We start from the raw sequence: 27,997 nt of genomic DNA, 5'->3' as shown, positions 1-27,997 counted from the left end.
TAGTTTGAAGAAATTCAAATTTGGGTTAAATAAGGTTTTATATAATTAGTTTTAAATTCAAATTACGTATTAATGTATGATGGTGTTAAATAAGGAATATAATAAAAATGAAACAAATGAATGATAATAAATGTATATGTATATTTAAATAACTCCAAAATACTATCACAAATGTAAAGATATTTGTGCTTATAAATATAAATTTCTTTACAATATTTTAAAATACTTTTTGATTACACATTTTCAAATTCAGCTTGACTTTTCGTTAATTGCGCCATTGCTGCGGCCTTCAAGTCGTCGCTTTGAAGCATAAGTTGGTTGAGAAGTCGCTGAAATAGAAAAAAATATTTTTTAAGTTACGTAAATTTTATAAACTTTCGTAAAAATAATGCACAAAATAAGTAGCGAAACGAATATGTCATGTCAGTTACGTAAATTTTTAAAAAGACGTAAAAAAGTTCGTAAAAATAACAAATAATACTAATTAGTAATAATCATATATTTAGTTATATAGTAATCGTATAATCATATTAGTTACTTAATACTTATAACTTTGTGAAATTTTCGTAAATAAATCGTAAAAATAATCAAAAAAATAAATATTAATAAAAATATATCATGACAGTTACGTAAAATATGTCAAACGTTCGTAAGAATAATCATAAAAATTGTTACGGTTGTTGCTAGGGGCTCGCCTGAGGGGCGGCACACAAGGGCGCAACCTTCAGGGTGCATTTACCGACCCACATAAGAAATATTGGAACAATGAGTTGGTATAAAAATAGGAATCTTTGAAGGGTTTGTGAAAGTAAGTAAACCTCCCTTTTTGACATGCTTACGTAAATATTTATATAATTCTTAGAAAGTCGTCGTTATTATCAAATTTTGCAAAATTCTGAATGAAAATATTGCTGACGTAACCACCATTTACGCCTCCGACACCTAAATTATTAGAAATAAGTGAAAAAAAAACTACCACTCCGATTTATTGCTTACGTAATATTTATTTAAGAAAAAGAAACAAAAAGTAAGAAGTGTTTTAAATGACCTATTTACCAGAAAAAAATTAGAAATAATTTATGAATATTGCTGACGTAATCATTATCCAGGACCTCACGGCTCTATGTCATTAAAAAGATGCGAAATAAAATTTTCCAAGTCTGGTGCTTACGTAATATCTGAATGACCCCTTATTAAAAAAATAAGGAAGAAGTCTTTGAAATAAGTCGCCCAAAAAAAGAAATATTGAATAAATATTGCTAACGTAATCAGTAATCACTATCTAGGTTATCTGACCCATAAAAATAAGCTAAACAAAAGCCCCCAACCCCCTCAGTGCATACGTAATATTTCAATGATTGAAGAAAAAGAAAAAAGTCATTGAATAAGTCGCCGAAAAAAATCAATATAAATTAATAAATATTACTGTCTTACTCAACGGAAACTCGCGCCCCCATGTCATTAAAAATAAATGAAATAAAAACCCTCCATTCCTCTTGGTGCGTACGTAATATTTGATATAACCCTTTACTTAAGAAATTAAATTAAAAACAAGTCTTTAATATAAGTCTCCGAAAAGATAATATATTGAATAAATAATTCTGACGCAAGCGCTATGTAAACCCCCTGGCTTCCAAAAATAAGTGACATAAAAATCCTCCAACCGTCTTGATGCATACGTAATATTATTATTTCAATGATCCCTTATTGAGAAAAAGATGAAAGAAGTCGCCAAAAAAAATTATCAATATAAAACTTCATTATTTAGCACATTTTATCAATACTCGATCTACTCATTTCTTTCTTATCAAATATCGAAAGTCTATTTCTACTATTATAATTTTCAAATTGGCGTACTTTGGTAGTGAAAACATTGGGTAGATTAATTATTAATAAGGGACGTAGGATAATCCTATTTTATAAAAAGTATCGGAGGGCGTATACGTCAAATATTTCCGGGGTCGCGTATGAATAAGAGCTACAATTTAGAAGAGTGAACTCTTATAAAAGCTTTTCGCCTTAGGGTTGTGGGTTCGATTCTCAGTGCCTTCTATTTTTTTTAACGCGGTTTTTTTCAAAGTCATTTAGTTTCCATAATTAAGTATTATAAAAGTAATTAATCTATACTAATATTATAAAGAGGAAAACTTTGTATGTTTGATTGATTGTAATGAATAGGCTCAAAAACTACTGGACCGCTTTTAAAAATTCTTTCACCATTCGAAAGCTACATTATCCACGAGTCACATAGGCTATATTTTATATGAAATATATTTGATATATAGATTTTGAGGCGGTACAAAGGTTGCCGGGTCAGCTAGATATTAAATAAAAAGGTTTTGTTTTTTTGTTTAATGATAATTTTTTTAACATTTATGTAAAATGTTGCAAACGAATTTATAAAATAGTTCAGACAAAATATTAATCAAACTGATCCGGGTTCGATTCCTTGTTGGGACAAAGTATTATTATTCTTAATTTATAGTATCTTCAAATTTATTTATCTTCATATCTTGATAAAAACTTCGTAAAAAAAAAGTAACAAATTTATTTCAACTTAATGATATTTTTAATTTTTATTATTATTAATTATAATAAAGTATAATATACAAATTATACTTATACAAAAAATGTGTTTTAAAATTATTAAGTAGGTACCATTTAATTTATTATTTCTGGTATCAATTAATTATAATAATCATAATTATGGATTAAACTAATATCCTTAAATAAGCATTATTTATGATGATATTAGAAAATTACAGTTTAAATACATGACACAAAAAAACCTTTAAATTAAATTTTCAATGTAACTCCAAACTACAGAACAGATATAACAGTACAGGGCCGCACTGAAAACCAGTCGCCGGAGTCTGTTATTTCTCACAGGCATCGGCAGAGACTGAGTGCGACCATTTTTGCTGCTATACTGTATCGGTTACGTCACGTGTTATTTTATTTGTTATTATTTTTATTGTATCCCTTCCATTGTTATTATTTTCTTTTGTATGTCGTAACTTGTATAGCATGTAAAATAAATGGTTTCTTTCTTTCTTTATATAATTAAAAATCGTAGAACTCTTTGTGGTTCGACTCCGGTACCATCGTCACACCTATTTCTGCCTCATAACAGCAGTATTAAGCGCTGTTGTCAGTTGTGTTCTGGTTTGAAGGGTGTGGTAAGGGAGACATACTTTTCCGAGGCGTTCCAGCTTAAACCTCAGGGATATGCTTCTGTGACTGACCTTAAGTAGTCTAATCTTATCTGGGGTTGATTACAGATGTCCATAGGCAGTAACCACTTACCATCAGGTGGACTGCATGTCAGCAACTTCAATATTATACAATATCTTTGAAATAAAACACAGAGAGTGCATATTTATATTAGTATACATAAAATATTATTTTGACTTACAATATGCTTAAGTCCTTCCTTAGTGGGTCGACTCTGGGAGTAAACCATGGAAATCTTAGTAGTTTGCACAGCTATGGGGCTTTTGAGAGCAATGCTCTGAGCGATCTCTAATACTTCTTTGATGGCGCTGAAATATTAAATAATATTTAGAAAAATATTGTGTTGTGTACATACAACTTTATTTTTTTTTATATATGCTAGTAAGAAATTCTACTTCTCTATTAAATAAAGTATTTTCGTATTCTCCTTAGAAAACCCTTTTATATGATACCCATATTATAGTCCGCGTAAAACTGCTAGTCCGCTTTGAATATAGAAATGCATCGCGTCGCCATAGCAAATTGTATGACTACACCTACACCTACAGCAGGTGTAGTGTAGAATCTTTGAACTCGATTATTACCCACTTTTAATGGTCAGATTAATTCAAAAATTTGAACATTTATTCCAATATATTATTGTCTACTTTTTACTCTGTTATAAAAAGTAGTATCTTATCATTTTATTTCTCTTGAAATTTTTTTTTTATTTATAACATTAAAGGTATAGTTCGCACCAAACTGTTAGTCCGCTCTGAAGTTGTTGCGCGCAGGTGTAGTCAGAGAGCCAATGCGGTCGAACACAGCTACAAGCATATACTCCGAACAACGTAAGGGTCTTCGTCCCGCTAATATCTACAATTTGCTATTGCGACGCGACTCGTTTCTATATTCGGAGCGGACTACCAAATAAGAAATTATAATATCGTTCATACTTACTTTTCTCTATCAGAATAAACTTTACTAACTAGCCCGATGTCCAAGGCTTCTTTTGAAGGCACCTTCCTAGCCGTGAAGCATAGATCACGGGCTACCGAAGCACTACCGATTACCTTAAAGAATATTAATGTATTTTAAAATAAGCGCAGTTATGTACACACATAAGAAGTTATACTTCTTTGGCGCAATTCGTAAAAAAACAAGTGTATATTATAGAAACAAAAAACCCGCTACATAAAAATACGCAAAGTTAAGACATATACACTCGTAAAACAGTACTCTCTGCAATTGGTAAAAACACTTTGTGTATCATCTTCACGCGAAAGTGAAACTAAGTATTTAAAAAAAAATCTAAATGATTGAGCATATCTATCATATCGTATCCGTGTCATATCATCATATATCATGTTAAAGTCCACGCCAAACTGCTAGTCCGCTCTGAAGTTGTTGCGAGCAGGAGTAGTCATACAATTTGCTATGGCGACGCGATTCATTTCTATATTCAGAGCGGACTAGCAGTTTTACGCGGACTATACATCTAAAAAGGGCATATCTATTAGCGTATCGGTTACGTATCATCATATATCATGTAACATCTATAAATCGATAAAAAATAATAATTATTAATTAGTAATGTAACGCTCCAAAGTAACAGTTTCTGTTCCAAATTCGTTTCATCTATACTTTTCTCTACATTTCGTGCTTAAAGAAGTTTAACTTCTGAAATACTTACTTTAGGTAATCTTTGTAGTGTGCCGACATCAGCTGCTAGTCCCACATCAACTTCCTTCACTTGGAAGAAAGAATCTTCTGTGCAATACCTAAAAAAATTAAAACCTTAGTTAAAATGATGTATTTTAAAATTACAGACGTCATAAACAAGCATTCTGTCTATCTGATGGTAAGTGGCAATTGACTAGTTATAGTCTGATTCATAATTAGGTGTCCAGAATGTAAACAAAGAAATGTCATTGTCAAAATTCGATGACAGGTATTGCAAACCTTAACAAATTAACAAGAAACGAAAACTTTCACAAAATTCAACATAAAACAAAAACTTAATAACTGCACACAATTTAAAAAAACGCGTTAAGTAATCTAGAAAAAATTCGAGTTCGATCACGATCACGAAAATGAGTAATATCAACTACGAAACTTAAAAATGGCGGCACAAAAAATGTTTTGGATGCCGATTGTGTGACCATTATCACAATTTAATTTTCTTTCATAAATCTTGTTTTATATTATTATTACTGTATGAAATGAAATTGAGTTAATATAAATATTGGAAAATGTGAATTGATTTTAATTTATTTAGATTATTATTTTATTATCGATGTATTAATTTAATATTGTCAAGAATAAGAAACTGCCATTTGACACATATTTTTTTGATAGGTCAACACCTTTGTTTACATTTTGGACACCTAATTATGAATCGGACTATAGAGTGTTTGCGACGCAATCAGATGGTCCGAGGTTTGAATCCCAGACTATCCCAGGTACCTCTGATTTTTCAAAGTTATGTGCGTATTAGAACTTAATTATCAGACATTAATTAAGACGACGACAAATTATATTTATTCCCAAATCGTCCAAAATTGGTCCTTCGAGCCAGATAATAACATACTAGGAAACTAATAAAGGCGAATGCCAAATTTTACTAAGCCCAAATTGACCAAAATTGGTCCTTCGAGCCAGATAGCAATTTACAACTTACCTCATATCAGCTGCTGTTATGAGGTCCACCCCAGCACCAATACACGCGCTGTGGGTAACAGCTATCACTGGCTTTATGCACTCTTCTAACGCTGTTATACCATCCTGTAATAAAATATATTTAGTTATTATTATCTCAATTAATTAAATATTTTTAAATGAACAAAGAAATAAAATTTTAAAGCTGGTAGAATCCTTTGTGGCTCGACTCCGGCGGCACTACCGCCACATCTATTTCTGCAATAACAGCAGTGTTAGGCGCTACTGTGTTCTGGTTTGAAGTGTGGTAAGGGAGACATACTTTTCCGAGGCGTTCCAGCTTAGTCCTCAGGGGTAGCGGCGCATCTGTAGCCGACCTCGGGTGGATTTGAAAAACTTATGTGCGTATTAACAATGAATTATCACTTGCTACAACGGTGAAGGAGAGCATAGTGAGGAAACCTGCATACCTAAGAAATCCTAAAAAAAAAGTTTTCAAAGGTATGTGAAGTCTACCAATTTGCACTTGGCCAGCGCAATGGACTATGACCAAAACGTTTTTCACTGTGAGATGAGACCCGTGCCCAGTGGGACAGTAATTACGACATAAAAGGAGTTGATTTTAAAAATGTGTGTACCTGATATTCTTCAATAAACTTGTAAACAATTCTTGCTTTGCGCGCCGGGTCCTCTATATCTTGGGTTTTCATCTCTATGGTCATCAAACTCTTTAAATCAATACCTGAAAAGAAATTAGAAATAAAGTATACAATATAAGCACAGGTAATTAGGTACAAATTAATTACGCTTTCTACACTCACAGCTCCACACTAGCATACAGGGAGTATCGTGGATGCCATGGACACACACAGAGACAAATACACAAACACCCAGACCCAGAAACAGAAACCTAAATTCATCATTCAGATATCTGTCTGGCCGGGGATCGAACCCGGGACCCTCTGCGCGTCAGACCGGTATGGCGACCGCTCCGCCACGCGGGTCGTCAAATTAATTGTTCTGTAATTTTATATAAAAAAGGTTAGTACTTATATATTGTCGAAGAAGTTACACTTCTTCGATGTATTAAATCGTGTGTGTCAATGTGTATATGAGCTCCAGTTAAACTAATATAAAACAAGAAAAAAATACAAAATGTTTGGTACATATACCATACTCAAAATAAAATATTAAAAATAACTTCCTAGGTAGCCTTTTTTGCACGCTTTTATTAGCTTGGGTTGTATGTATGTATGTAACGGAATCTTTGAACTCGATTTTTACCCACTTTGAACGGTCCGATTAATTTAAAATTTTGAATTATTATCAAGAATCAATGACAATACACGATTTCAATAATTTTATCCCATTCACCTCATCAGGATCATCAGGAATCAGGATTAACGATTTTCCTTGTACGATTTTAGAATGGTTTTTAGTTTTTATACTAAAATTATTTGCAATAGTGTGGATTTTATGTATTGGTGTTGTAAAAAATCATTCATCATTTGTTACAAACGCGCTTTAAGAAGTTTAACTTCTCAAATGTAATTGTGTTAAAGTTTTTATTTTTATTTACCTGCAGTAAAATGTTTTCCTTTTCCAGACAAAACAATCACTCTGCATTCAGGGTTATCGCTCAGCGCCGAGAAGCAGTTCTTTAATTCTCTGAAAATAGATAGATATAAAAATATTAACAAATCTGTACTTATTATAAAAAGTGTCTTTTTTAAATAATTAATTGAATAGTTAAAGTGATGTAGTTTATATTACCACTATAATTTTAGACGAATCCAACGAAACTTCATATTTAAAATCCACCAAAATGTTTGGCTGTAGGGCATAAAATTCACTCTCACAATATTTGACAAAAGAAGTGTAACTTCTATAACGTTTCCCACACTCATAGCTTTACACTAGATTTTGTGGGTGCCCTGGAAGGACATACACAAACACCCAATTGATTAGATATCTTGGGTGGAGATTGAACCCAGAACCCCGTGTCAGACTGGTACAGTGGCCAATCCACCAGATGGCTCATCACTCATCAATATTAAATTCATATAATGTATGTAAATTAGTTAAAAAGTACAATAAAAAAATGGAGATAAAATAAGCTAATTATATATACAAAAACTTTGCACAGAGACACAATTAATCAAATAAAATAATTATTTGATTAATTGATCCTTATTAAGTTAATACAATTAAGCTACTATTTTACTTTTTAAAATAAAAGATAATTAAACATAGAAAAACTACACACAGAGAATAAAATCAAATAATGGAATAAAATATTTATTTGATTAATTGATCCTTATTAAGATAATACTAGCTAATATTTAAGTTATTAAAAACTGCAATATATTTATGTTTTTGTGTGTAATTATCTTCATGAAGCAAATACTAATAATGAAGGAATCATAAGGTTTCCTTATGATTCCTTCATTTTATTTTTTTTACCATTAAAGCAAGTGATAATTAATTTGTAATACGCACATAATTTTAAAATCAGAGGTACCTGGAGTTTTAACCTCAGACTACTTGATTAATAGGACTTTCCAGCTACTAAGCTATAACTATATATTTGTAATTAGATAACTGTGTAATTTGAAGGCTATATAAAACAGATTTTTTATACAAACTTTTGTTTTTTAAAAAAATCTCTCAAAGATGTGAAATATCTAAGAATTCGTACTTGGTCAGTGTGGGCTAAACCTCACTCTGAGAGGAAACCCATGCCCAGGAATGCGACAATTATCATTTAACAATAAAATAGTGGCATACAACAAATACTGACCTCCAAGAATCATGTGTGAATGTGTTCAGTTTTTCAGGACGGTTGAGTTCAACATGGTAGACGTGTGGTTTGGGCACTGACACAGCTAGTGTTTCAAACTGGGCTGCGCTAGAGAATAGTCTGGGGAGAACACCTGGAAAATGAAATAGGCGAATTTCTAGACACTTTTTTTTTGTTTTAATGTTTAATACAATCTGTCACACCTCTGGACAATGAATAGTAGATTGGTTGGGGTTTCACATAACATGCTCGGTATGTGAACTGTGTCACGTCCTAATTTACTATCCATAAATAGTTTTATTTAAGTATGTCTTAAGGCATTTTTCGTTTCAGTCTAATATTTGTGCGAATTTCTTTCATGAAGTTGCCAAGGGGTTTGCGTGGTTTATTATTCTCTTCTGGTAGGTTTTAGTATGTCATTTATTTATTTATTTATTTATTTATTTTATTGATCTAATTAGAACGGCCGAGGCCACTTACACTAACTAGACAGATCTAACATACTGACAACTCACAAAACTCCAAGCATACAGACATGATCAGCTTCCAGTCATCAGCAAGCACATCACAGTTCGGATAATGATCCATGAGCGCGTTCAATGTCGCAAGTGTGCGCGGAACAGGTGATTTAGCGCGCGACACAGTGCGGGAAGGCGGAACCACAAATAACTTGTGCTTTCGGCTTCGTTGATAATTGTCTGGGACAAATATTTGGCAAAGCTGATTGTGAAGTTCCTGCGCCTCAACAGCATTATGTAAAATCTTGCACATAATTTCAATTTGGTTGAGGTTTCTACGGACCTCTAAAGAATTAAACCCTAAGTGACCCAAGAGGAATTTAGTTGGGTACAGATACGGGTAATAACCGTATTCTCGTTTGTAAAGAAATCTAAGGAACGCTTTTTGCACTTTTTCCAAAAGGAGAATGTATTTGGCTTGGTGTGGGTTCCAGACACAAGCGCTTGTTTCTATTTTGCTGCGTACAAGTGCATAATAAAGAATTTCATACTATTCCTTGTTTCACTACGCTGACTTGCAGGTCGTGATGTAATTGTTGATTTGCGACGTACCATGGAGATAGACAAACTTAATTTTTTTACAGTATATGAATAAAAAATCTTAATATAAAAAATTTGAGAAATAAAGTCGGTTAATTTTTGAATTTAAACGCCTGGCCAAACAGAATTTGTATTTTAGCGCTGCGCTAGGGGTTAGCCCTACGAGAAAATCCTGACATATTTCAAGTTCTAATAAATCTTCTTCAGTATATGAAATTTTGCTTATAGTTAGGTTTGTCTTTCAAGGGTTGATATGTAGTAAAGAACGGTATATGAAGTATGGTTTCTCAAACTAGTATTGAGATCGAAAAGAAGGGTAAAAAGAGATTATGCAAAGCAGCAACTTGGAAGTCGAAAATAGCAAAACAATTGAGAAATTCTGGCAAAGCCTACCAGTCAAAATCAAAGAAACTTGTCCAAGAAAGAAAAGTTAGACCACCCTGTGGCAACAAATGTCGCCTAAAATGCAAAGATAAAGTGGACGAAATGTCAAGGTCTTTGACTCATATTGGGGACTCGGCAACCAAACCAAAGGCAAAGAGAATTCATAGTACGGCACTCACAACAAATAAAGCCTAAATATCGGTACTCAAGTATGCAAAATTTTAGGGTCCTCAATGCTTTTTACTTGATGATGAGATTAATGGAAGCAAAATAAGAGTATGCATCCATTTTTCAAATCCACTCTTGATTTGAGCTATAAAGCGATAAAAACTTTCAAAGAAAACAGAATCAGGTGTAATTGAGTGCGATTTAAGAGGAAAACACAATCATCATTCAACTATTGACCCACAAATTAGACAGAATGTTAAAGATTTTATAAATTCTATCCCTCCGATTGAATCACACTACTTGAGATCCCAGACTACAAGAGAATTCATAGCAAGTGATAAATCATTAGCAGATATCTACAGAGATTATAAAAAACATTGTGAAGGAGATGGATTACCAGCTGCCACGTCTTCAACATTCTACAGGATATTCAATACCGAATTTAACATTTCTTTTGGGATGAAACAGAGGGAAAAAGAGGAGCTGTTGAAATTGGCAGCTGCATACTTGACTTTATTAAATCGCAGATAGACCAAAATTCTAATAAAGAAATTGACGTCATTTCTATTCGGATAATTGTGGCTGTTATGTATGTTGGTAGTGATTAATTGATATAGTGTGGGTATATTGATTTACTTTTGTACTAATATGTCACTCGTAATAAATGTTGTTCATTCCTGCAATTAAATGTGTTTTTGTTGAAATACCAAGTTATAACAGTGGCGGTGAACAAAAAAAATAAGTTTCTCTTGTCTGCCTATGCCTATGTCGTCAACAAGATGCCAGTTAAGTCTATAACGCACAAGTTTTTAATACACGGTCATTCTCAGAATGAAGGAGACAACGTTCACAGTGTAATTGAAAAACAAATCAAAAGATACTTGCAATCTGGCCCAATCTACATACCAGAACAATATAAAACTTTGATAACCACAGCAAAAAAGACGGGAAAACCTTACAAAGTAGTTGAAGATTGAAGACCTTACAAAGATGCAAAAAAATGACATACAAGATCTGATTGATAAAAATGTTATTCCATAATCTTATTATGATCTCTATTATAAGAATATCCTAAGTGGTAATAATAACTAAGAGCAATTTATTATAAGATAAATCATTAGATTATAATGAAATAACAAAGTTTTTCAGTACAAATTATTATAAGAATTATTATAATAATTTAATGTGCCATTATTAGTAGATACATTTATTTAAATTATATCCTAAGTTTACAGGTGATTAATAAATACTGTGATTTTAGACAAATGTGATTGTATTGATTCAGACGGGCATTTAAAACTTTTTCTAGCTTTCTATATGTTTTTCTATTATGTTTTGTTCAAAAATATAAGAGACTGATTATTGTTACCTATACTTACTTATTCGTATGTGCATTTAAATTTTTATTTCAGCTTTTTTAGACGACCCGCGTGGCGGAGCGGTCACCATACCGGTCTGACACGCAGAGGGTCCTGGGTTCGATTCCCGGCCTGACGGATATCTAAATGATGAATTCAGATTTCTGTTTGTGGGTCTGGGTGTTTGTGTATTTGTCTATGTGTGTGTCCATGGCACCCACGATACAGGGAATCCTAGTGTGGGGTTGTGAGTGTAGAAAGCGTTTGTTTGTTTGTTTTTATATACTTACTTAAATTACGTTTTGTTAAAAAAAATATGACCCATTTGGTTAAGAGACTGATTAATGTTACCTATGATTACCAATAAATAATATTGATTGACGTCAGTAGTTTTCCTTTCTAACATTCTTTAAATATACTCCTACTATTGGTGATATGACACTCTGTCATTTGAACTAATTACAAATAATACAAAATGTAATAGTGTTCTAAATGTATGGTAACTCTTCAAAAGAGAATCAACTAATAACTTAATTCATCGACACAGGCTCAACTCGAATTAATATAATGATTTGACATATATTGTTAAGCAAAAGGGAATTAACTCTAAAAATCCCATTTTCAGACAAAAAAACAAAAAAAACCACTAAACTACTACATTATATATAAATAAAGCTAACTACGTGAACAAAACGCTGCTACTGTGCGTAGGGACACAGAAAACAGTTTCTGCGTTTTCTGAAAAAAGGTTTTTTTGAGTTAATACCTTTAGATCTAGGTGTGCGATATATAGAAAAGTTATTATTTTTAGATTCGAGTAGCTATGGAGAACATTCCTTATAATAAATTGTTGCTGATGCTCATGGACCTGTACCAACTCCATATAGACTAAGATCCTAAACCTTATATGTTTGTCATGGTACCTTGTGATGGTACCTCCTCAATCGAAGCATACGGGTTCTACCACTATACAACATCAAAATACTTCTCGAAAACACCACCGGTAACCGGCAAAAATAATAAAAAAACAAAGCATTGAGAGGTAATAAAATAACTGGAAATAAAAGGATAACACCCAAACATAAATAAATCGAAATAATAAAATTTAAACAAATAAAATCAACAGCACTTACAAGGCATGAATTTCGCCGGTCGAACTAAGAACATTGTTTTTGTAAGCGACGACATGTTACAAAGTTTACAAAGTATGCGTTCAGTAGTAAATAAATAATAATTTAAATTAAATAATCCAAACACACTTAACGTTTACGAGTTTACGACTGTAATACAAAGTCCACTTTAACTTGATTCTAAATTTAAATAATATTGATAACATAGAATGACAGCTGCCATTGTCATTATTCTCAAAATGAAATTTTACATTACGTCAACAATGATGCGAGTAGTGCCTACGCTCTGGTTTCACCTTATCTATTTAAGGCATCTAGACAATAAAGGAATTGGGTACTTGACAGTTATAACAATAAAATATGAAATATGTTGGATATGATAGCTTATAAGTAAACATAAATTATGCAGTATTTCGATTATTTTTTAATACGTTCTAAGTATTTTAATTTTTAAAAAGAAATTTTCGATTTTTTATCTGTGGATTTTAAATCCCAAAACGGCGACAGTGCTGCCTCAAATGTCATGTGACGTCACTACATCGAAACCAAACAAGACAAATAATAATTAAATCGTTTGCTGTTAGAGTTGGTTGAATTTATGTTGTGAACCGAAATTAAGCCATACTATATTAAAGCTGATAGCGTGAACCTGCTTAAAGAAGATCCATATATGCAGTGCAATAAATCAAAATGGATACAAAAACTTCCGTGAGATAACCTATGGAAATATCAAATAAACAACGTAAGTAAAACATTCTTTATATTTACATTTAATCACATCGGACAATTTAAACATTTCTTAACTGACTTCAGACAGAAGAAAGGTTGTCTTCAAGTAATTAAGATTTTTTTAAATATACTTATATTCTTATGTGAACTGTTTTAAGGTTATTAATTGGTTATATTTATATTTACAGATCTTCCCGACAATCGTATAGTGACGACGTTATAGAGTATGTGCAGTTTAAGAGGAAGGCAAGTTTGTGTTTCATGAAAAGTAAAAGTTGTCCTGAACACAAGGTACATCAATGAAAATGAAAATGTGATGACCGTCCTGCCTAGAAGAAGTGAGGAGCCAAAAGTTTCGAAAGTGGGCACCAATCTGAAATACATAAAGTAAAGTACACGGGAAATAGTACTTTACTTGCGTAACCTACCAAACAAGATGAAGGAAGAAAAGTGACCATACAGTTCCTATTATTGCATTGCAATTTAATTCTGAAAATGACAGTGATAAAAATATATATCCATTTGTTACGGAAAATAATTTTAGTAATGAAGAAAAGCAGACACGCAAGCAGCACAAAAATTTAGCTTAGGTGATCTGTAGTAATTATTGTAAATGTAACATATGATAAATATATACAAAAGTTCTACTGTGTGTACTCACTAATAGAACCATATAAACCAAATAAACAAAGAAATTGGTTAATAAAATACTAATATTAGCAAATCATGTATTTTTAATTATACAGTCCTGTAACTTAATCAGTGCACATGCACCATCAATAATAACACAGTCATGAAATATTTTAATTGTGTCCTATTAATTACAGAATGGGCCCTTAAAATAGAATTCTCATAGACGTCCCATAATTCTATTCTTATCATAGACATCTATATAATATATTAAATATATGAATACTTCCACTTGCTGTTTTGTTTTGATTACGTCCCGTTCCAATGATGTGGAATCGACGAATCACTCGAGAGTTACTAAATTTATTCCTTTTTTTCAATAATACTTCTCTTACATAGATAGTACAAAATGTCATTGCTTGCAAACAGAGGATTTAAACATATAAGAATCTGCAAGTTCTTTAACGTTTATGAGATTTGGGTTTAGGAACTTGTATAAGCAAATTTGTTACGATCGTACTTGTACACATCGTCACTGCACACGTCTTATAACTTGTCATTTATTTAAATTTTTAGTTATAATAGCTAAATAACTCTCAATTTTCTTCTAAGCGTTGTTTGTTTACAGTGTAATGACGTTCCGCCACAAAATGACACTTGACCGCCTGATTTAATGCGACGTTCCGTTCACCGTAAAGAAAGTTTGATTTTTATTAATGAATAGCCCTTTTTTCGAAAAAGTGATCAATGAAAGGCATATATAATACGTATACTAATTCATTAAAACACTTTCCCAAAAAGTGTCAAGTAGCCAATTGCCGTCAAAAGTCCACTTTTCTTTTTATATTTAACATTTTAAAATAAAAAATATACTATAATGAATTATAGACAATGTTTTTTTATCATTTGTCATATATTTTGAATGAGCAATTTCCATGGCTTGCATAATTTCCCTATAAAAGTCCCATAAGTTATTTATAAGGAGGTTCAGTAAGGATAAGTTATCATTTTTTCTTAATTTAGACGGTTTTGAATTATGTAATCGGAGGATTCGTCACTGACGCCATGGACTCAATTAGAACTGAATTGAATTGAATTGAACTGAATTAAGAATTGAAATAGTTGCGTAAAAAAGTTTTGCCACGTCTCCGTGCTAAAATGTCCCTAAAATATTTGAAATAATTATTTATTTATTACGTTAATTACGCAGTATTTATTCGTAAATGTTCTCAAAAATGTTTTTATTTGTCAAGAATTCAAAAAAAGAACTTACTAATATAAAGGTGGCGAAGTATCTTTACTGATCTATGTTAGGGACAGTAATTTGGATTTGGACAGATTTTTATATTTAATTTAAATACTCGAAAAGAAGTACCTATAATATCATAACTTTAAAATGGGCCGTCAAGATTTTCAAACTTTTTACACACGTAGTATGTCCGCGTTACCATTACCTATTCTCAAACCATAATTTCCTGTTGCCAAAAACTTTTAAAATTAGCATTTCACAGAAAAAAATGTACCTTGTTCATAGTAAGTTATAAACCTATTTATATGTAAGGCTTATCTCGAAAACGTATGCGATTAACCAGTTAACGGGTCTAAGGCACTTGCTTCATTACAAGCGACTCAAGCGAGTATCGTGAAGCGCTATTTGAAGGTGGTAGAACCCTTTCTGGTTCGTCTCCGGCGACACCGTCACACCTATTTCTGCCCATTAACAGTAGTGTCAACTGTCAAGCGCTGCTGTGTTTTGATTTGAAGGGTGTATAGGAGACATAATTTTCCAAGGCGTTCCAGCTTAGTCCTCAGGGTTAGCGACACATCAGTGGTCGACCTCAGGTAGGTATATCTGATCCTATCTGAGGTTGATTACGTATGTCCATGGGCGACAGTAGCCACTTACCATCAGGTTGACTGCATGCTCGTCTGCTGCTCGTATATTTTTTTTTATATAAAAAGCGTATTTTCTTTAATGAAATATGTATCGCTACGTCTGAGGATTAAACAGGAATGCCACGAATATATGTGTGCCTTACCCTTCAAACCAGAACACAGCACCGCTTAACGATGCTGTTATTAGACAGAAATAGGTGTGGCGGAGACGAACCAAAGAGGGTTTTACTACCTTTTTTTTTTTGTTCACGAGGGGGAAACCTTCAAAAGGTACCCTATGCCGTGGGAGCGACACGGGGTTATGTGGGATAACCCCCTGAAGTATACTTAACGCAACATATCTTTCATTGTTCACAATACATCGCTTCATTATCGCTTCTCGCCACTCGCCGTCACCCAACACCTCACTACGCTAGTAATACAGGATGATAGTAATTAATAATGTATTCACGTTCTAGTACGGGACATTGTACCAAAAACGATACGCGGGGCTCGCGTGTTAAATTTGTAACCGCTGTGACTCATTTGCGTATGGTGGCAACACTTCGGAATTTGTTTTTTTTTATAATATAGGTGTAGCAGACGAGCATGCAGTCCACCTGATGGTAAGTGCTACTGCCGCCCATGGACATCTGTAATCAACCAGATAGGATAAGATATTCCTACCTGAGGTCGGCCACAGATGCGCCGCTACCCCTGAGGACTAAGCTGGAACGCCTCGAAAAAGTCGTTCTCCCTTCATTAGTTAATTAGTTGCACCATTTTAGTTGAGGTTGAAATGACGTCATAACTAATACTTAACTTTACCCGCTCGATTTCGATCGGTTAGAGTTACTGTATTTGTCAACTTCCCTATCGATCAATTTCGAATAAAAATTGCGGGGACAGCGACACAAATGGCGTTAATGACAAATCAATTGGTGCAACACAGAATTCTTACATACCATCGCTACCGTCAAAGTTACTGTTATACTTAACTTTAACTGAAACTAACTGGGCTTTCGATTCACCCTTAATATTGTTTGGTTAATATTGTTACCTTGACTGGGTCTGGGTGTTTGTGTATTCGTTTTTGGATGTGTTACTAGCTGACTTGAAAAATGTTAAGGGTGAACAACCCTTATTATTTAGGGGGATGAAAAATAGATGTTGGCCGATTCTCATAGATACCGGATAAGCACATAACATTTCATCAAAATCGGTCAAGCCGTTTCGGAGGAATATGGCAACGAAAACTGTGACACGAGAATTTTATATATTAGATTGATGTGTACGTAAAATAGTGTGAGGCTGAAGTGTCGTCGTCCATTTTGTATTAATCTCTCAGGTGTACAAGTTTCCTCACGATGTTTTCCTTCACCGTTAAAGCATGTGGTAATAAATGTGTAATGCGCAGATAACTATGAAAAATCAGAGGTGCATAGGATTTGAACCTAGAACCCCTCGAGAGCCCGAGTTACAGCTATGGGAAAGCGTTAACTTTCAAGCATGTCCTAGAATGTCCTAAATGTTATGCGTTTGAGTCATCTTGTCGTTCTTTTATACGTTTTGTCATTTACCCAAATATTTATTGTGTGTACATTCATAAGGCAAACATGAGATCATTTGGGACAATATTGGAGTTATAATGGAAGCGACAAGGCCTAGGCTATCATATAAATAAAATTGGAGTGTCTGTTTTTAATATTGAAATAACAGATTTTTACTACATGCATATAAATATACATACACCAAAATAAATATTTTTACAATTTTTGTCTGTCTGTCTGTCTGTCTGTTTGTTCTGGCTAATCTCTGAAATGGCTGGACTGATTTTGACGGGACTTTCACTGGTAGGTAGCTGATGTAATAACGAGTAACTTATGCTACTTATTGTATGGATATTGTTACATTTCTTTTTAACGCGGGTGAAACCGCGGGGCACAGCTTGTCTTTAATAAAACTCAAATAGCGAGCGTGCAGTGTACTTGATGCTAATTGGGAGTTACTGCTGTCAATGAATCTCTGAAAAGAACTAAGTACACTACCATCTGAAGGTGGTAGAACCCTTTGTGGTTCGACTCTGGCGGCACCACCGCCACACCTATTTCTACCTAATAACAGCAGTGTTAAACGCTGCTGTGTTCCGTTTTGAAGGGTGTGGTAAGGGACACAGACTTTTCCGAGGCGTTCCAGCTTACTCCTCAGGGGTAGCGGCGCATCTGTGGCCGACCTCACGTAGGAATATCTAATCCTATCTGGGATTGATTACAGATGTCCATGGGCGGCAGTAGCCACTCACCATCAGGTGGACTGCATGCTCGTCTGCTACTTCTATATTATAAAAAAAACATCAACAACTACTTAATAATAAGTTAACAGTATTAGGCGTTACTTTGCGCAAATCCATGGTATATAATTAGTATGAAAACGACATCTTGAAGACTAGTTATGAAGGTGGTAGAATCATCCCTGGTTCAATTCTGCAGGCACCACTACCACGCCTATTTCTGCCCAATATAAGTAGTGTTAAGCGCTGTTGTGTTCCGTGTTAAAGCACATGGTAAGGGTCACGTCTTTTTTGAGGCGTTCCAACTTAGTCCTCAGGAATAGCATCATCTGTGGCCAACCTCAATTAAGAATCTAGTCTTATCTGGGGTTGAGTACAGATGTCCATGGGCGGCAGTAGCCACTTACTAAGTGCACTGCATGCTCGTCTGCTCCTCTCATCTATATACCTATATAAAATGTTTGTCTGTATGTCCTTTATAGAATCGTAAACTGTGCATTTGATAATGTGATGATCTTTAGCAAAGTTGTTGTGTGTGAGCCTGCAAAGGTTTCTGAGTTGGTACGACCAAATTTCGACAGATGGCGCGACCATAATTTTAGTGAAGATACACATTTTCAGTTGTATGTATGTCATGTTATTTTTTTTAATGCGGGCGATCCGCAGGGCATACTAGTATTATTTAAATATATAATAGTTTTAAATTAAAAAAAGCGCAGACAAAAAAAGTAATAAAAACCACACTAATCGAACTAAAAACTCAAAAATAATTTAAGTTTTTAAAATAATAGTTCAAATAAGAGTAAAAAGCGTGGGGTGCTTGACAGTTTAAATGTTACAATTATTTTATTGGCAATTATCTATGAGAGAACAGTTATGAAATTTGTTGGAAGAATGGAACATGACAGGTAGAAGGGAGCTACGAGTAGCAACACTGAAAGGGAGCTGGTAACACTAAAAAGGAACAAGAGGATATAAGATGGGCAAAGTACAAAGGATTAGTTCAGTAAGAAAGTGTAATGTATAATTGAGGCCTAGTAAATAAAGGAAGTAATAAAGTACAAAATTGTGTTTCAACTAATACAACAAAGTTCTTATTAGTGATCGAAGTATGAATCGCATCAAAAAGCGTGTTTTTTGTACTATTTTTTTTTTATTTTTTATTCTGTGACAAACTCATAAATTGAATTGAAACTGAAACTGTTATCAAATTATTGCATTGTCATCGGTCCTTGACACGTGTGCAAAGTTTCAAATTAATCAGTTGTGGAAATCGGTGAAAATTAAGCTCAAAGACTCCGTTACATACATACATATAGTCCGATTCATAATTAGGTGTCCAAAATGTAAACAAAGGTGTTGACCTATCAAGAACGTATGTGTCAAATGGCAGTTTCTTATTTTTGACAATATTAAATTAATACATCGATAATAAAATAATAATCTAAATAAATTAAAATCAATTCACATTTTCCAATATTTATATTAACTCAATTTCATTTCATACAGTAATAATAATAAAAAACAAGATTTATGAGAGAAAATTAAATTGTGATAATGGTCACACAATCGGCATCCAAAACATTTTATGTGCCGCCATTTTTAATTTTCGTAGTTGATATTATTCATTTTCGTGATCGTGATCGAACTCGATTTTTTTTCTAGTTTTCCTAGCGCGTTTTTTTAATTGTGTGCAGTTATTAAGTTTTTGTTTTATGTTGAATTTTGTGAAAGTTTTCGTTTCTTGTTAATTTGTTAAGGTTTGCAATACCTGTAATCGAATTTTGACAATGACATTTCTTTGTTTACATTTTGGACACCTAATTATGAATCAGACTTTAGATACAACCCAAGCCAATAAAAGCGTGTTAAAAAGAATGGACACTCTACAGTTTTCGCGAATTCACAATGAGTGGTGACATCATAGAGGCCGAAGTTCGACGGTTTTCACATCAAAGGAACCCTATAAGGACTGTGTCACAGACAGACTGTTTTAGGCCGGTCATATTAGGATCTAGGTCTAACTTTTCTATGTCAATTCGTTTTATTGTCTAGTAAAACGTGTGAGTTCTTTGACAAATTTCTTTTTACAACCGAATGTTATGAAGGTCTTTGAATAAATAGTATAGTATATTATCATACATATTTATTAATTTTTACTTTTTTAGGGTTCCGTAAAAGGGTTAAAGACGGATCCTTATTACTAAGCAAGCGCCGTCAGCTCATCTGTCCGTCTGTCATGGCTCTATCCGAACGATAATAAGTAGATAGACAATTGATTTTTTACATATTATGTATTATGATGGCCGGTGTAGCAACAAATACTAAAAATAAAAAAATAAAAGTTGATAATAAGTGGGGGTCGCCATACAAGAAACCTAACCTAACGCTATTATTCGACGTTTTTTGCTTTTTCATAGCACCTTTACTTCAATGGGTGTTATAATAATAAATATTATAGAATTAAAAGATGAATTAAAATGTTATGACGACCCGCGTGGCGGAGCGGTCACCATATCGGTCTGACGCGCAGAGGGTCCCGGGTTCGATCCCCGGCCAGACAGAAATCTGAATGATAAACTTAGATTTCTGTTTCTGGGTCTGGGTGTTTGTGTACTTTTCTATGTGTGTGTCCATGGTAACCATGATACAGGGAATCCTAGTTGGGGCTGTGAGTGTAGAAAAGTTAGGAAAATCTGGTCGTACGGAACCCTCTGTGCGAGTTCGACTTACACTTGGCTAACCATTAATTAAAATTACACTGTTATCTTTTCCTTAATATGAATAAAGTGAAGTTTAAAATTAGCATAACTTACGACCATATTGTACGGAGGGTTTTCCTTAAGCCAGTTTTAAGGGGATTCCCAATGTAATCTAAATATATATAACTCAAAGGTGACTGACTGACTGACATAGTGATCTATCAACGCACAGCCCAAACCACTGGACGGATCGGGCTAAAATTTGGCATGCAGATATGTTATGACGTAGGCATCCGCTAAGAAAGGATTTTGATCAATTCTACCCCCAAGGGGATAAAATAGGGGATGAAAATATTACTTCGTAACGCGAGCGAAGTCGCGGGCAAAAGCTCGTAATTCATATAATCTTGTGGATACGTGACAAATTGTGATAAAATATTCCAGGATATCGTTAATTAAATAGTTAATTAATATAAACAGTATTGCTGTTAATTAATATATGCAATTTACAGCGGCGCTTAAGACTGCTGTTATTTAGAAATAGGTGTAGCGGTAGTGCCGCTCCGGGATGGGAGGGAGTCTGGGATCTGCAAAGGAACGCAACCGGAGTCCTCTCAGCGTACAGCCCTATTGGGCTCCGCCTAGATGAGCATCGTCACGCTACACCGCCTGGTGGATAAGACGGTATGCGACCACAGTCCACACATACCGCAGTCCATCCCGGGGTCGCTGGCCGGGAGGTTCGAGCTCCCACTCTTGCCTCCAGTAGCATCGGTGGTCAAGTTTATTTTATTTTATTTATTTGACACACCAACAGCATAACATACAGAAATTTTATAAATAACATTGTGATATAATAAGATACACTGGTATGCAAGCCAGTTATAGGCATGTACAACATTTATAGAAATAGAGACGTGATATCTATGCAAATAATGTAAGATACTTAGAAAAGAAAATAAAATAAATCTATACAATAAATATACATAATTTACTCAGGAAGCAAAACTGTTGAGGTAGGTAGATAATTTGTTTTTAAGACGACAACATTCGTCATGAAAAATTTCTATGTCGGCTGATGCACACACTTGGTTATATTCAGCAGAGATCCTAGAGAGGGTGGAATGTTTGAAGAGGTGAGTTCTTTTTTTTTTTTTTTGGTTACGAGGGGGAAACCTTCAAAAGGTACCCTGTACCGTGGGAGCGGCACGGGGTTATGTGGGATTCTTACCGCACTAAAACCCCCCCGGTGGCCGTCCTCTGCGCTGCGTAGAGGACTCCGGGATCTCCAGAGGAACGCAACCGGAGTCCTCTTAGCGCGTTGCCCCATCGGGCTCCTCCCAGGTGAGCGTGACGCTCGCCACACCGTCTGGTGTGCACAACGGTATGCGACCACACATACCGCCGTCCTTCCCGGGGTCGCTGTCCGGGCGGTTCGAGCTCCCACTCTTACGACCCGCAACCCCGGAAGCCCCTTTTAGTCGCCTCTTACGACAGGCAGGAGATACCGTAGCCCTATTCTGGTCCCGGAACTACAGGGACCCCGCGCCGGTGGGCGTTATGTACGCCCGCGGCGACTTCTCCTCCGAGCGGGTTCAGCGCGCTCCCTAGCTCGCTCGGCGTCTTCCTTCGCGGACATGACTATGTCGCAAAAGGTGATCATGCCCTCCCAGGCTTCGCTGCGCTGAACCATCGCCCCAACAATGGCCGCTGGAGACAGGTCGGGTCCCACTTTTGACACGAGGATCCGCCGCTGAGACTCCGACGCTGGGCAGTACTGCAGTACTCACCGAAACAGCCATGTCCGGTGAGTATCTGGGTCAACCGAAAGGTGACACGACCTTTGGCAATGAGCCAAGCCCGAAAGTTCGGTACGATAGCATCGACCACTCGTTGGCGTATGTTACGTGGTTCCAATAGCCGATCTCGCCAGCACCTCAGAGCGCGCCACCTGGCTCTCCTCCGAAGCACTTCGACCGTTTCTTCAGTGAAGGGTTCAGTCCTCTGACGGAGGACGCGGATCTTATTAAAGACCCGTGCATCCATATCCGCCAGAATGTCCAGGGGCGGAAACCGCCCCAGGACTGTCGCCGCCTCGTACGATATGGTACGATACCCCCGGGCGACTCTGATCGCGATCGTACGTTGCGCGGAGTTAAGTTTCCGCGCAAGGCGCCGGCAGCCAGACAACCTGTCCGACCATACCGGCGCACCGTAGAGCGCGATCGAGCGTATCACACCCGCGTAGAGGCGGCGGACTTCTTCCCTTGGTCCCCCGAGATTTGGCAGCAGTCTGTGCATTGCACCCGCTACCTTATGAATCCGGGGGACGAGACGATCAAAGTGCTCGTTGAAGCGCCAGCGGCCGTCCAGTGTTAGGCCAAGGTACTTCATGTACCCGCCTATCCGGACGTCCGTATCACCGACACGCACTGAGGTCTCAGCTGGTACGACACTCGGCCTGCGGCCGTGTAACCACATCGCCTCGGTTTTATGGGACGCTATCTGGAGGCCCAACCTGTGAATATTCTCTATGACGCGTGCCACCCCGAGCTCTGCTAGCCGAACCGTCCTACTGAAACACTCCCCTTCAGTGAGGACGAGGGTGTCATCGGCATAGCATACGATGCTCACTCCATCCGGGAGCACCGTTCTCAGCACCGCGTCATAAGCGATATTCCACAGCAATGGACCCAGTACCGAACCCTGCGGTACCCCACGCACGACGCTCCTCTCGCGAACGCTCCCATAACGGCCTGGGAATCTGATGCGTCTGTCCGACAGATACGCCTTCAGGACATTCCGCAAGTAGGAAGGCACCTGATGGACAGACAGCCCGTCCATAATCGCTCTCCAGGGTAGAGAGTTAAAAGCGTTGACTATGTCAAGGCTAACCGCCAGGACTACTCTACCCTGGGAGATGGCCTGCTCTGAGAGCGTGCGGACACGGAGGATCGCGTCGACAGTCGAGCGCTGCTGCCGGAAGCCGAATTGGTTTTCAGACAGGTCCGGGCCGTGGCATGCAAGATGCTGGCTAATCCGAGCGGAGATGATCCGCTCGAATAGCTTGCCCGCCTCGTCCAACAGGCAGATGGGTCTGTACGCTGATGGAGAGTCTCGAGGCTTGCCCCGCTTGTGCAATAATACGAGCCTCGCCCGCCTCCACTCAGAAGGGAAACTTCCGTACCGGAAGCAAGCGGTGAACAGCCTTCGAAGCCTCCCCCCCAGCACTGTCAGCGCTAAGACCCAAGCCTGTCCTGGAATTCCGTCCGGTCCCGGCGCAGTATTCCGCTTCGACATGCGCTTAACGGCACCGTCGAGCTCGCTCTCCGTCACTGTCAGCTCCTCCGACCAGACAGGGATATCCGGCAGCGCCGCGGAAAAACCCGACTCGTCAGCGGTTCCTGGGAACAAGCAGTCAACCACTGTGTCGACGAAAATCGGGTCGAGGGTTTCCGTCAGTGGAGGCACCCATGGACGTAGCTTACCGAGTACCATCTTGTAAGGACGCCCCCATGGGTCTCGGTCCAGCCCCTCCACGAGTGCGCTCCAGTTCCGGGCCTTGCTATCGGCGATAGCGCCCTGAAGCAATGTTGTTGCGGCCCGGTACTCCACGTACTTCTCCTGCCGTTCCGCGGCGCCAGCCGATCGGCGTCGTCGAGCCCGAGTGTACTGGCGTCGAGCTCGCAGGCAAGCTGCGCGCAGACATGCGATGCGCTCTGACCACCAGTACACAGGGCGTCTCCAGCCAGGTCTGACACGCGGCATCGCGGATTCGCAGATTGCCGTCATGTCATCCCTGAGCCGAATCGCTTCCTCTTCCGGATCGACCTGGGCATCCCCTTCAGCGGCGTTGGACCAGTCCACGACATGGGCAGCAGCGACGAGCAAGTCCTGGTTGAGACGCTTTCGTGCCCACCGACGCGGATGGTCGTTAGCCTGGCGGCGTGTGTCGGCAGCCGGGAGCTGCAAAACTACGTCTAGCAGTATGTGGCGATGGTCAGACAACGTGACGAGGTCTTCGGCCACCCTCCAATCCGTGACCAAGCGCTCGGCAGAGAGAGTCGCCCACGAAAGATCAACAATCGACTCTCCCTGCCAACGCACGCACGTGCTGACCGATCCACGATTAAGCAGACGCAGGTCCAGCCCGGCCGCCCACTCGAGTGTTGCTCGACCCCTGACGGTGTCGCGCCTGTTTCCCCAGGCCCTCGAATGCGCGTTAAAATCGCCAAGTACGATCACTGGGCGGGGAAGACAGGAGCGTACACAGCTTGCCAAACGGTCGAGGAATTCCTCGTATGTCGCCAGACTACAATTGGGGGAAACATAACACCCCAAAACCGCGAGGGGACCCCACTCCACCGCGACTATGCCCCGCTCGGAGTGAAGTTTGGAGCACGGAGGATCTCCTTCGCCACCTGTCCAGTACACGGCAACGGACTGCACGTCGTCTCCGACCCATCGCGGATGCTCCGGAACTGAATAGGGCTCCGCCACCACTGCCAAGGCAACCGAGCAGTCCACGAGGCATTGCTGGAGCAAGTCCTGCGCCCCGCGGCAGTGGTTCAGGTTCCCCTGGAGGATCTTAAGTGACGGAGACCTATCCATCAAGAGTCCATCGCTTCCGCTGTTGGACAATGGGACGAAGCGCTTTGACGCGCAGGCCCATCTGTCCGTGTTGAGCCGGCAGCCATGACCGCTGTTTCGCTCACTCCAATGCCCCGGCGCCTTCGCTTCGGAGGCGAACACCTCCTCCCACCGAGTCGATGGTCAGCTGGGCGACCAAGGTCAGCACACAGGGCGCATTTTGGCGATTGTGCCCCGCATTGGCTCGCCTTATGTCCGGGCTCGCCACATACGTAACACAATGCACTCCTGTCTTTGGTGCTGGTGCATTGGTGCCGTGCATGACCCATCTCAAGGCACCGGAAACATTGGAGCGACCTAGCAGGCAGTACCTCTACTCTCGCGGACACCCAGCCGACGAGGAGTCGCTTTGCCGCAGCCAGCTTGTAGATAGCCGTAAGGGGACAGCGCACCCAGGCCGTCCCCAAAGCCGAAGGTCTTCTCCGGATCTCTCCGACCCTGACGTCGCTGGCAATGCATCCGCAGGCCCCGGCGATTGCGTTGGCGACGTCTTGCTGGGTGACGGAGTCGTCCAAATCCATCACCCTGGCCTCCCCTTGCTTCGTGGGCCTGGCCACCCTGACGCCCATCTCCGCGACAGTCTCCTGTAACTTTCGTGCCAGGGCGTCGGCTTTCCCAGCGCAATCCTCGCCGGAAACCTCCAGGAGAAGACCGCCGTTTATGGCCTTCTTCTGCCGCAAAGCAGGAATGCCTAGATCGGCAAGTTGGATTTGGGCCTTCGCGGTCTTCATTACCTCCGCATAGGTAATCTCCGACCCCTCAGGCACCGTGACTGCCACGGCCGCCGACTTCGGTACTCGCGGAAGCCTCTTAGTTGCCTTCTTTTTGCCGGCCCGCGCTGGCTCGGTTGCTCGAGCTGCCGGTGCCTGTGCTGATCCGGTCGCAGGACGCCGTCGGGTGACATTCTTCCCACGTCCCAGGCTCGGGAATTGCCTCCGATCTGGCTCCAAATGGACCGGGTGCCGCTCCTTTGCTCGGGCTTTGCGCCCCACGACTGTGGCCCAGGTACCCTCCTGCGCGGCCGAAGTCGAAACAACGGGAGGCCGTATCGGCATTGTGGCCACTGGGAGGTGCGAAGGCCCAACGGGTGCGGCTTTCTGCATTAACGGAGGCCGGACCGCTCTCCCCGGGAACAACTCGTCCCTAAAAGAGGCCAGCTTCAGGTCCACTATGTGCCCGATCTTTTCTATCAGAGCATCCTCTCTGTTTACGGCTCTCCTCGGTTCCGAGGGGCGAGGCGGCTCTGGTTTATTCAGGGCGTTCTTACGGCGCAGCTCGTTCAACTCCGCCGTAAGGGCGTCGAACTTCCCGTGCAGACCAGCAAGCTGGGAACGCAGCATCGCATTTTCCTGTTCCAGGTGTGCAGTGGTTGCCCGCTGCACTACCTCTGTCGCTGCTGCCTGCACGTGGCGTACGGCCAAGCGGATGGTTTGCACCAAGTCCCCTTTTAGATTGCGGGAACTACTTGCCGCCTTTTCTATTACCTCTAGGTTCTCGATTATTCGAGAACCTAGGTCTCCAGTAGGCTGCTGGGTTATATCTTTGCCTAGTTCCTCCGCACTAGGCAGGACAGCCTTTGTTTTGGTCTTGGCCATTGGGATCATAAAATCACCATCTTCCTGGGGTTTCACCGGCTTCTTTTTTGGCCGTTCGCTCCCGCTATTCGTCGCCGTAAGCGTCCTCTTACGGGCACGCACTGATGTGGCTGCGGACTGTTCTGACACTCCTGACATAAGAGAACAGTCCGACAACTCATCCGCGTCTGACGAGACGGCTGGTGTAGGTGGAGCTACTGCCCGACCTTTAACTTGCCGCGTTTTCCTCTTCGCCTCTTGTGCAGCGGGCAATTTGCCTTTCTCGCAAGCTAATTCGGAGTCCATTATGGGTATGCATGGGTCGTGTTGACGGAGGTCGGCGGATTGCCGACCTACGAGGCAGTTGCTGCCCCCCCCAGAGTACGAGGGGCTGCCCTCCGCCGTAGCAGAGGGGTGGGATTCTCCCTTTCGGGTACCCACCTGGGGACTACTTTGACAACTAGCCTTATCCATTTTTTTTTGCATCTTTTTTAAGGGGTGAGCTCCCCTGGGCCGCTCTTAGTCTGGTCCTTCACCCTTCGCCTTCCGGTATGAGTATCTCTGCCGTATAGCCTCGGGGATCATTAGGACACACAAGCCCCCCCACCACGACAAGGTGGCAGCCCGTTCGGGGGGGGAAGAGGTGAGTTCTACTGGGTGGTACATGGAAGATTTTGGTAATAGGATGTCGTGGGTAATTGTATGGAACGTTTATACTTAATTGTTGCAATAAGTGGCTACAATCGAAACATGATATCGAGTATCATGCGACGGTTTT

The 27,997-nt window shown here is 39.2% G+C and overlaps 2 protein-coding genes and 1 long non-coding RNA gene across 3 annotated transcripts; 1 reads left to right on the top strand and 2 right to left on the bottom strand.

Annotated features, from left to right (window-relative positions):
- Positions 1–121: 121 nt before the first annotated feature.
- LOC140745815 (delta(3,5)-Delta(2,4)-dienoyl-CoA isomerase, mitochondrial) lies at positions 122–12,992 on the bottom strand. Its single transcript, XM_073077734.1, has 9 exons — positions 12,773–12,992; positions 8,672–8,804; positions 7,451–7,539; positions 6,510–6,613; positions 5,894–5,997; positions 4,907–4,994; positions 4,174–4,286; positions 3,416–3,542; positions 122–329 (listed from the first exon to the last, which is right to left on the bottom strand). The coding sequence occupies exons 1-9, from the start codon at positions 12,825–12,827 to the stop codon at positions 234–236; spliced, it is 909 nt and encodes a 302-aa protein (XP_072933835.1). The 5' UTR covers positions 12,828–12,992; the 3' UTR covers positions 122–233.
- A 107-nt stretch (positions 12,993–13,099) lies between these two features.
- Positions 13,100–14,222, top strand: LOC140745711 (uncharacterized). The gene is made up of 2 exons (XR_012102695.1): positions 13,100–13,511; positions 13,687–14,222. It is a non-coding gene; the product is annotated as an uncharacterized LOC140745711 (long non-coding RNA).
- An 8,710-nt stretch (positions 14,223–22,932) lies between these two features.
- On the bottom strand, positions 22,933–27,693 carry LOC140745744 (uncharacterized). The gene is made up of 3 exons (XM_073077638.1): positions 25,957–27,693; positions 23,514–25,582; positions 22,933–22,999 (listed from the first exon to the last, which is right to left on the bottom strand). Exons 1-3 carry the CDS (start codon positions 27,691–27,693, stop codon positions 22,933–22,935), a joined length of 3,873 nt encoding a protein of 1,290 aa, XP_072933739.1.
- Positions 27,694–27,997: the final 304 nt, after the last annotated feature.

Source organism: Epargyreus clarus, unplaced genomic scaffold (genome assembly GCF_041222505.1).
Source record: "Epargyreus clarus isolate Ecla_fem2 unplaced genomic scaffold, WU_Ecla_fem_2.2 ptg000011l, whole genome shotgun sequence".
Classification (NCBI taxonomy): Eukaryota; Metazoa; Arthropoda; class Insecta; order Lepidoptera; family Hesperiidae; genus Epargyreus; species Epargyreus clarus.
Note: the sequence above shows the minus strand (reverse complement) of the source record. Positions and strands in the feature narration are given on the sequence as shown.

Bases quoted from the DNA above. Each gene is read 5' to 3' on its own strand.
- LOC140745815 (XM_073077734.1), bottom strand. From the start codon at position 12,827: ATGTCGTCGCTTACAAAAACAATGTTCTTAGTTCGACCGGCGAAATTC. The intron at 5,998-6,509 runs GTACACACATTT...ATTTTATTACAG, and splicing joins AGTTTATTGAAGAATATCAG to GATGGTATAACAGCGTTAGA. The intron at 330-3,415 runs GTAAGTCAAAAT...TTTCTATTTCAG, and splicing joins AGGAAGGACTTAAGCATATT to CGACTTCTCAACCAACTTAT.
- LOC140745744 (XM_073077638.1), bottom strand. From the start codon at position 27,693: ATGGATAAGGCTAGTTGTCAAAGTAGTCCCCAGGTGGGTACCCGAAAG. The intron at 25,583-25,956 runs GTACTGCCTGCT...CCGTCACTTAAG, and splicing joins GGGTGTCCGCGAGAGTAGAG to ATCCTCCAGGGGAACCTGAA. The intron at 23,000-23,513 runs GTTGGGCCTCCA...GTCCTCCGTCAG, and splicing joins GTCATAGAGAATATTCACAG to AGGACTGAACCCTTCACTGA.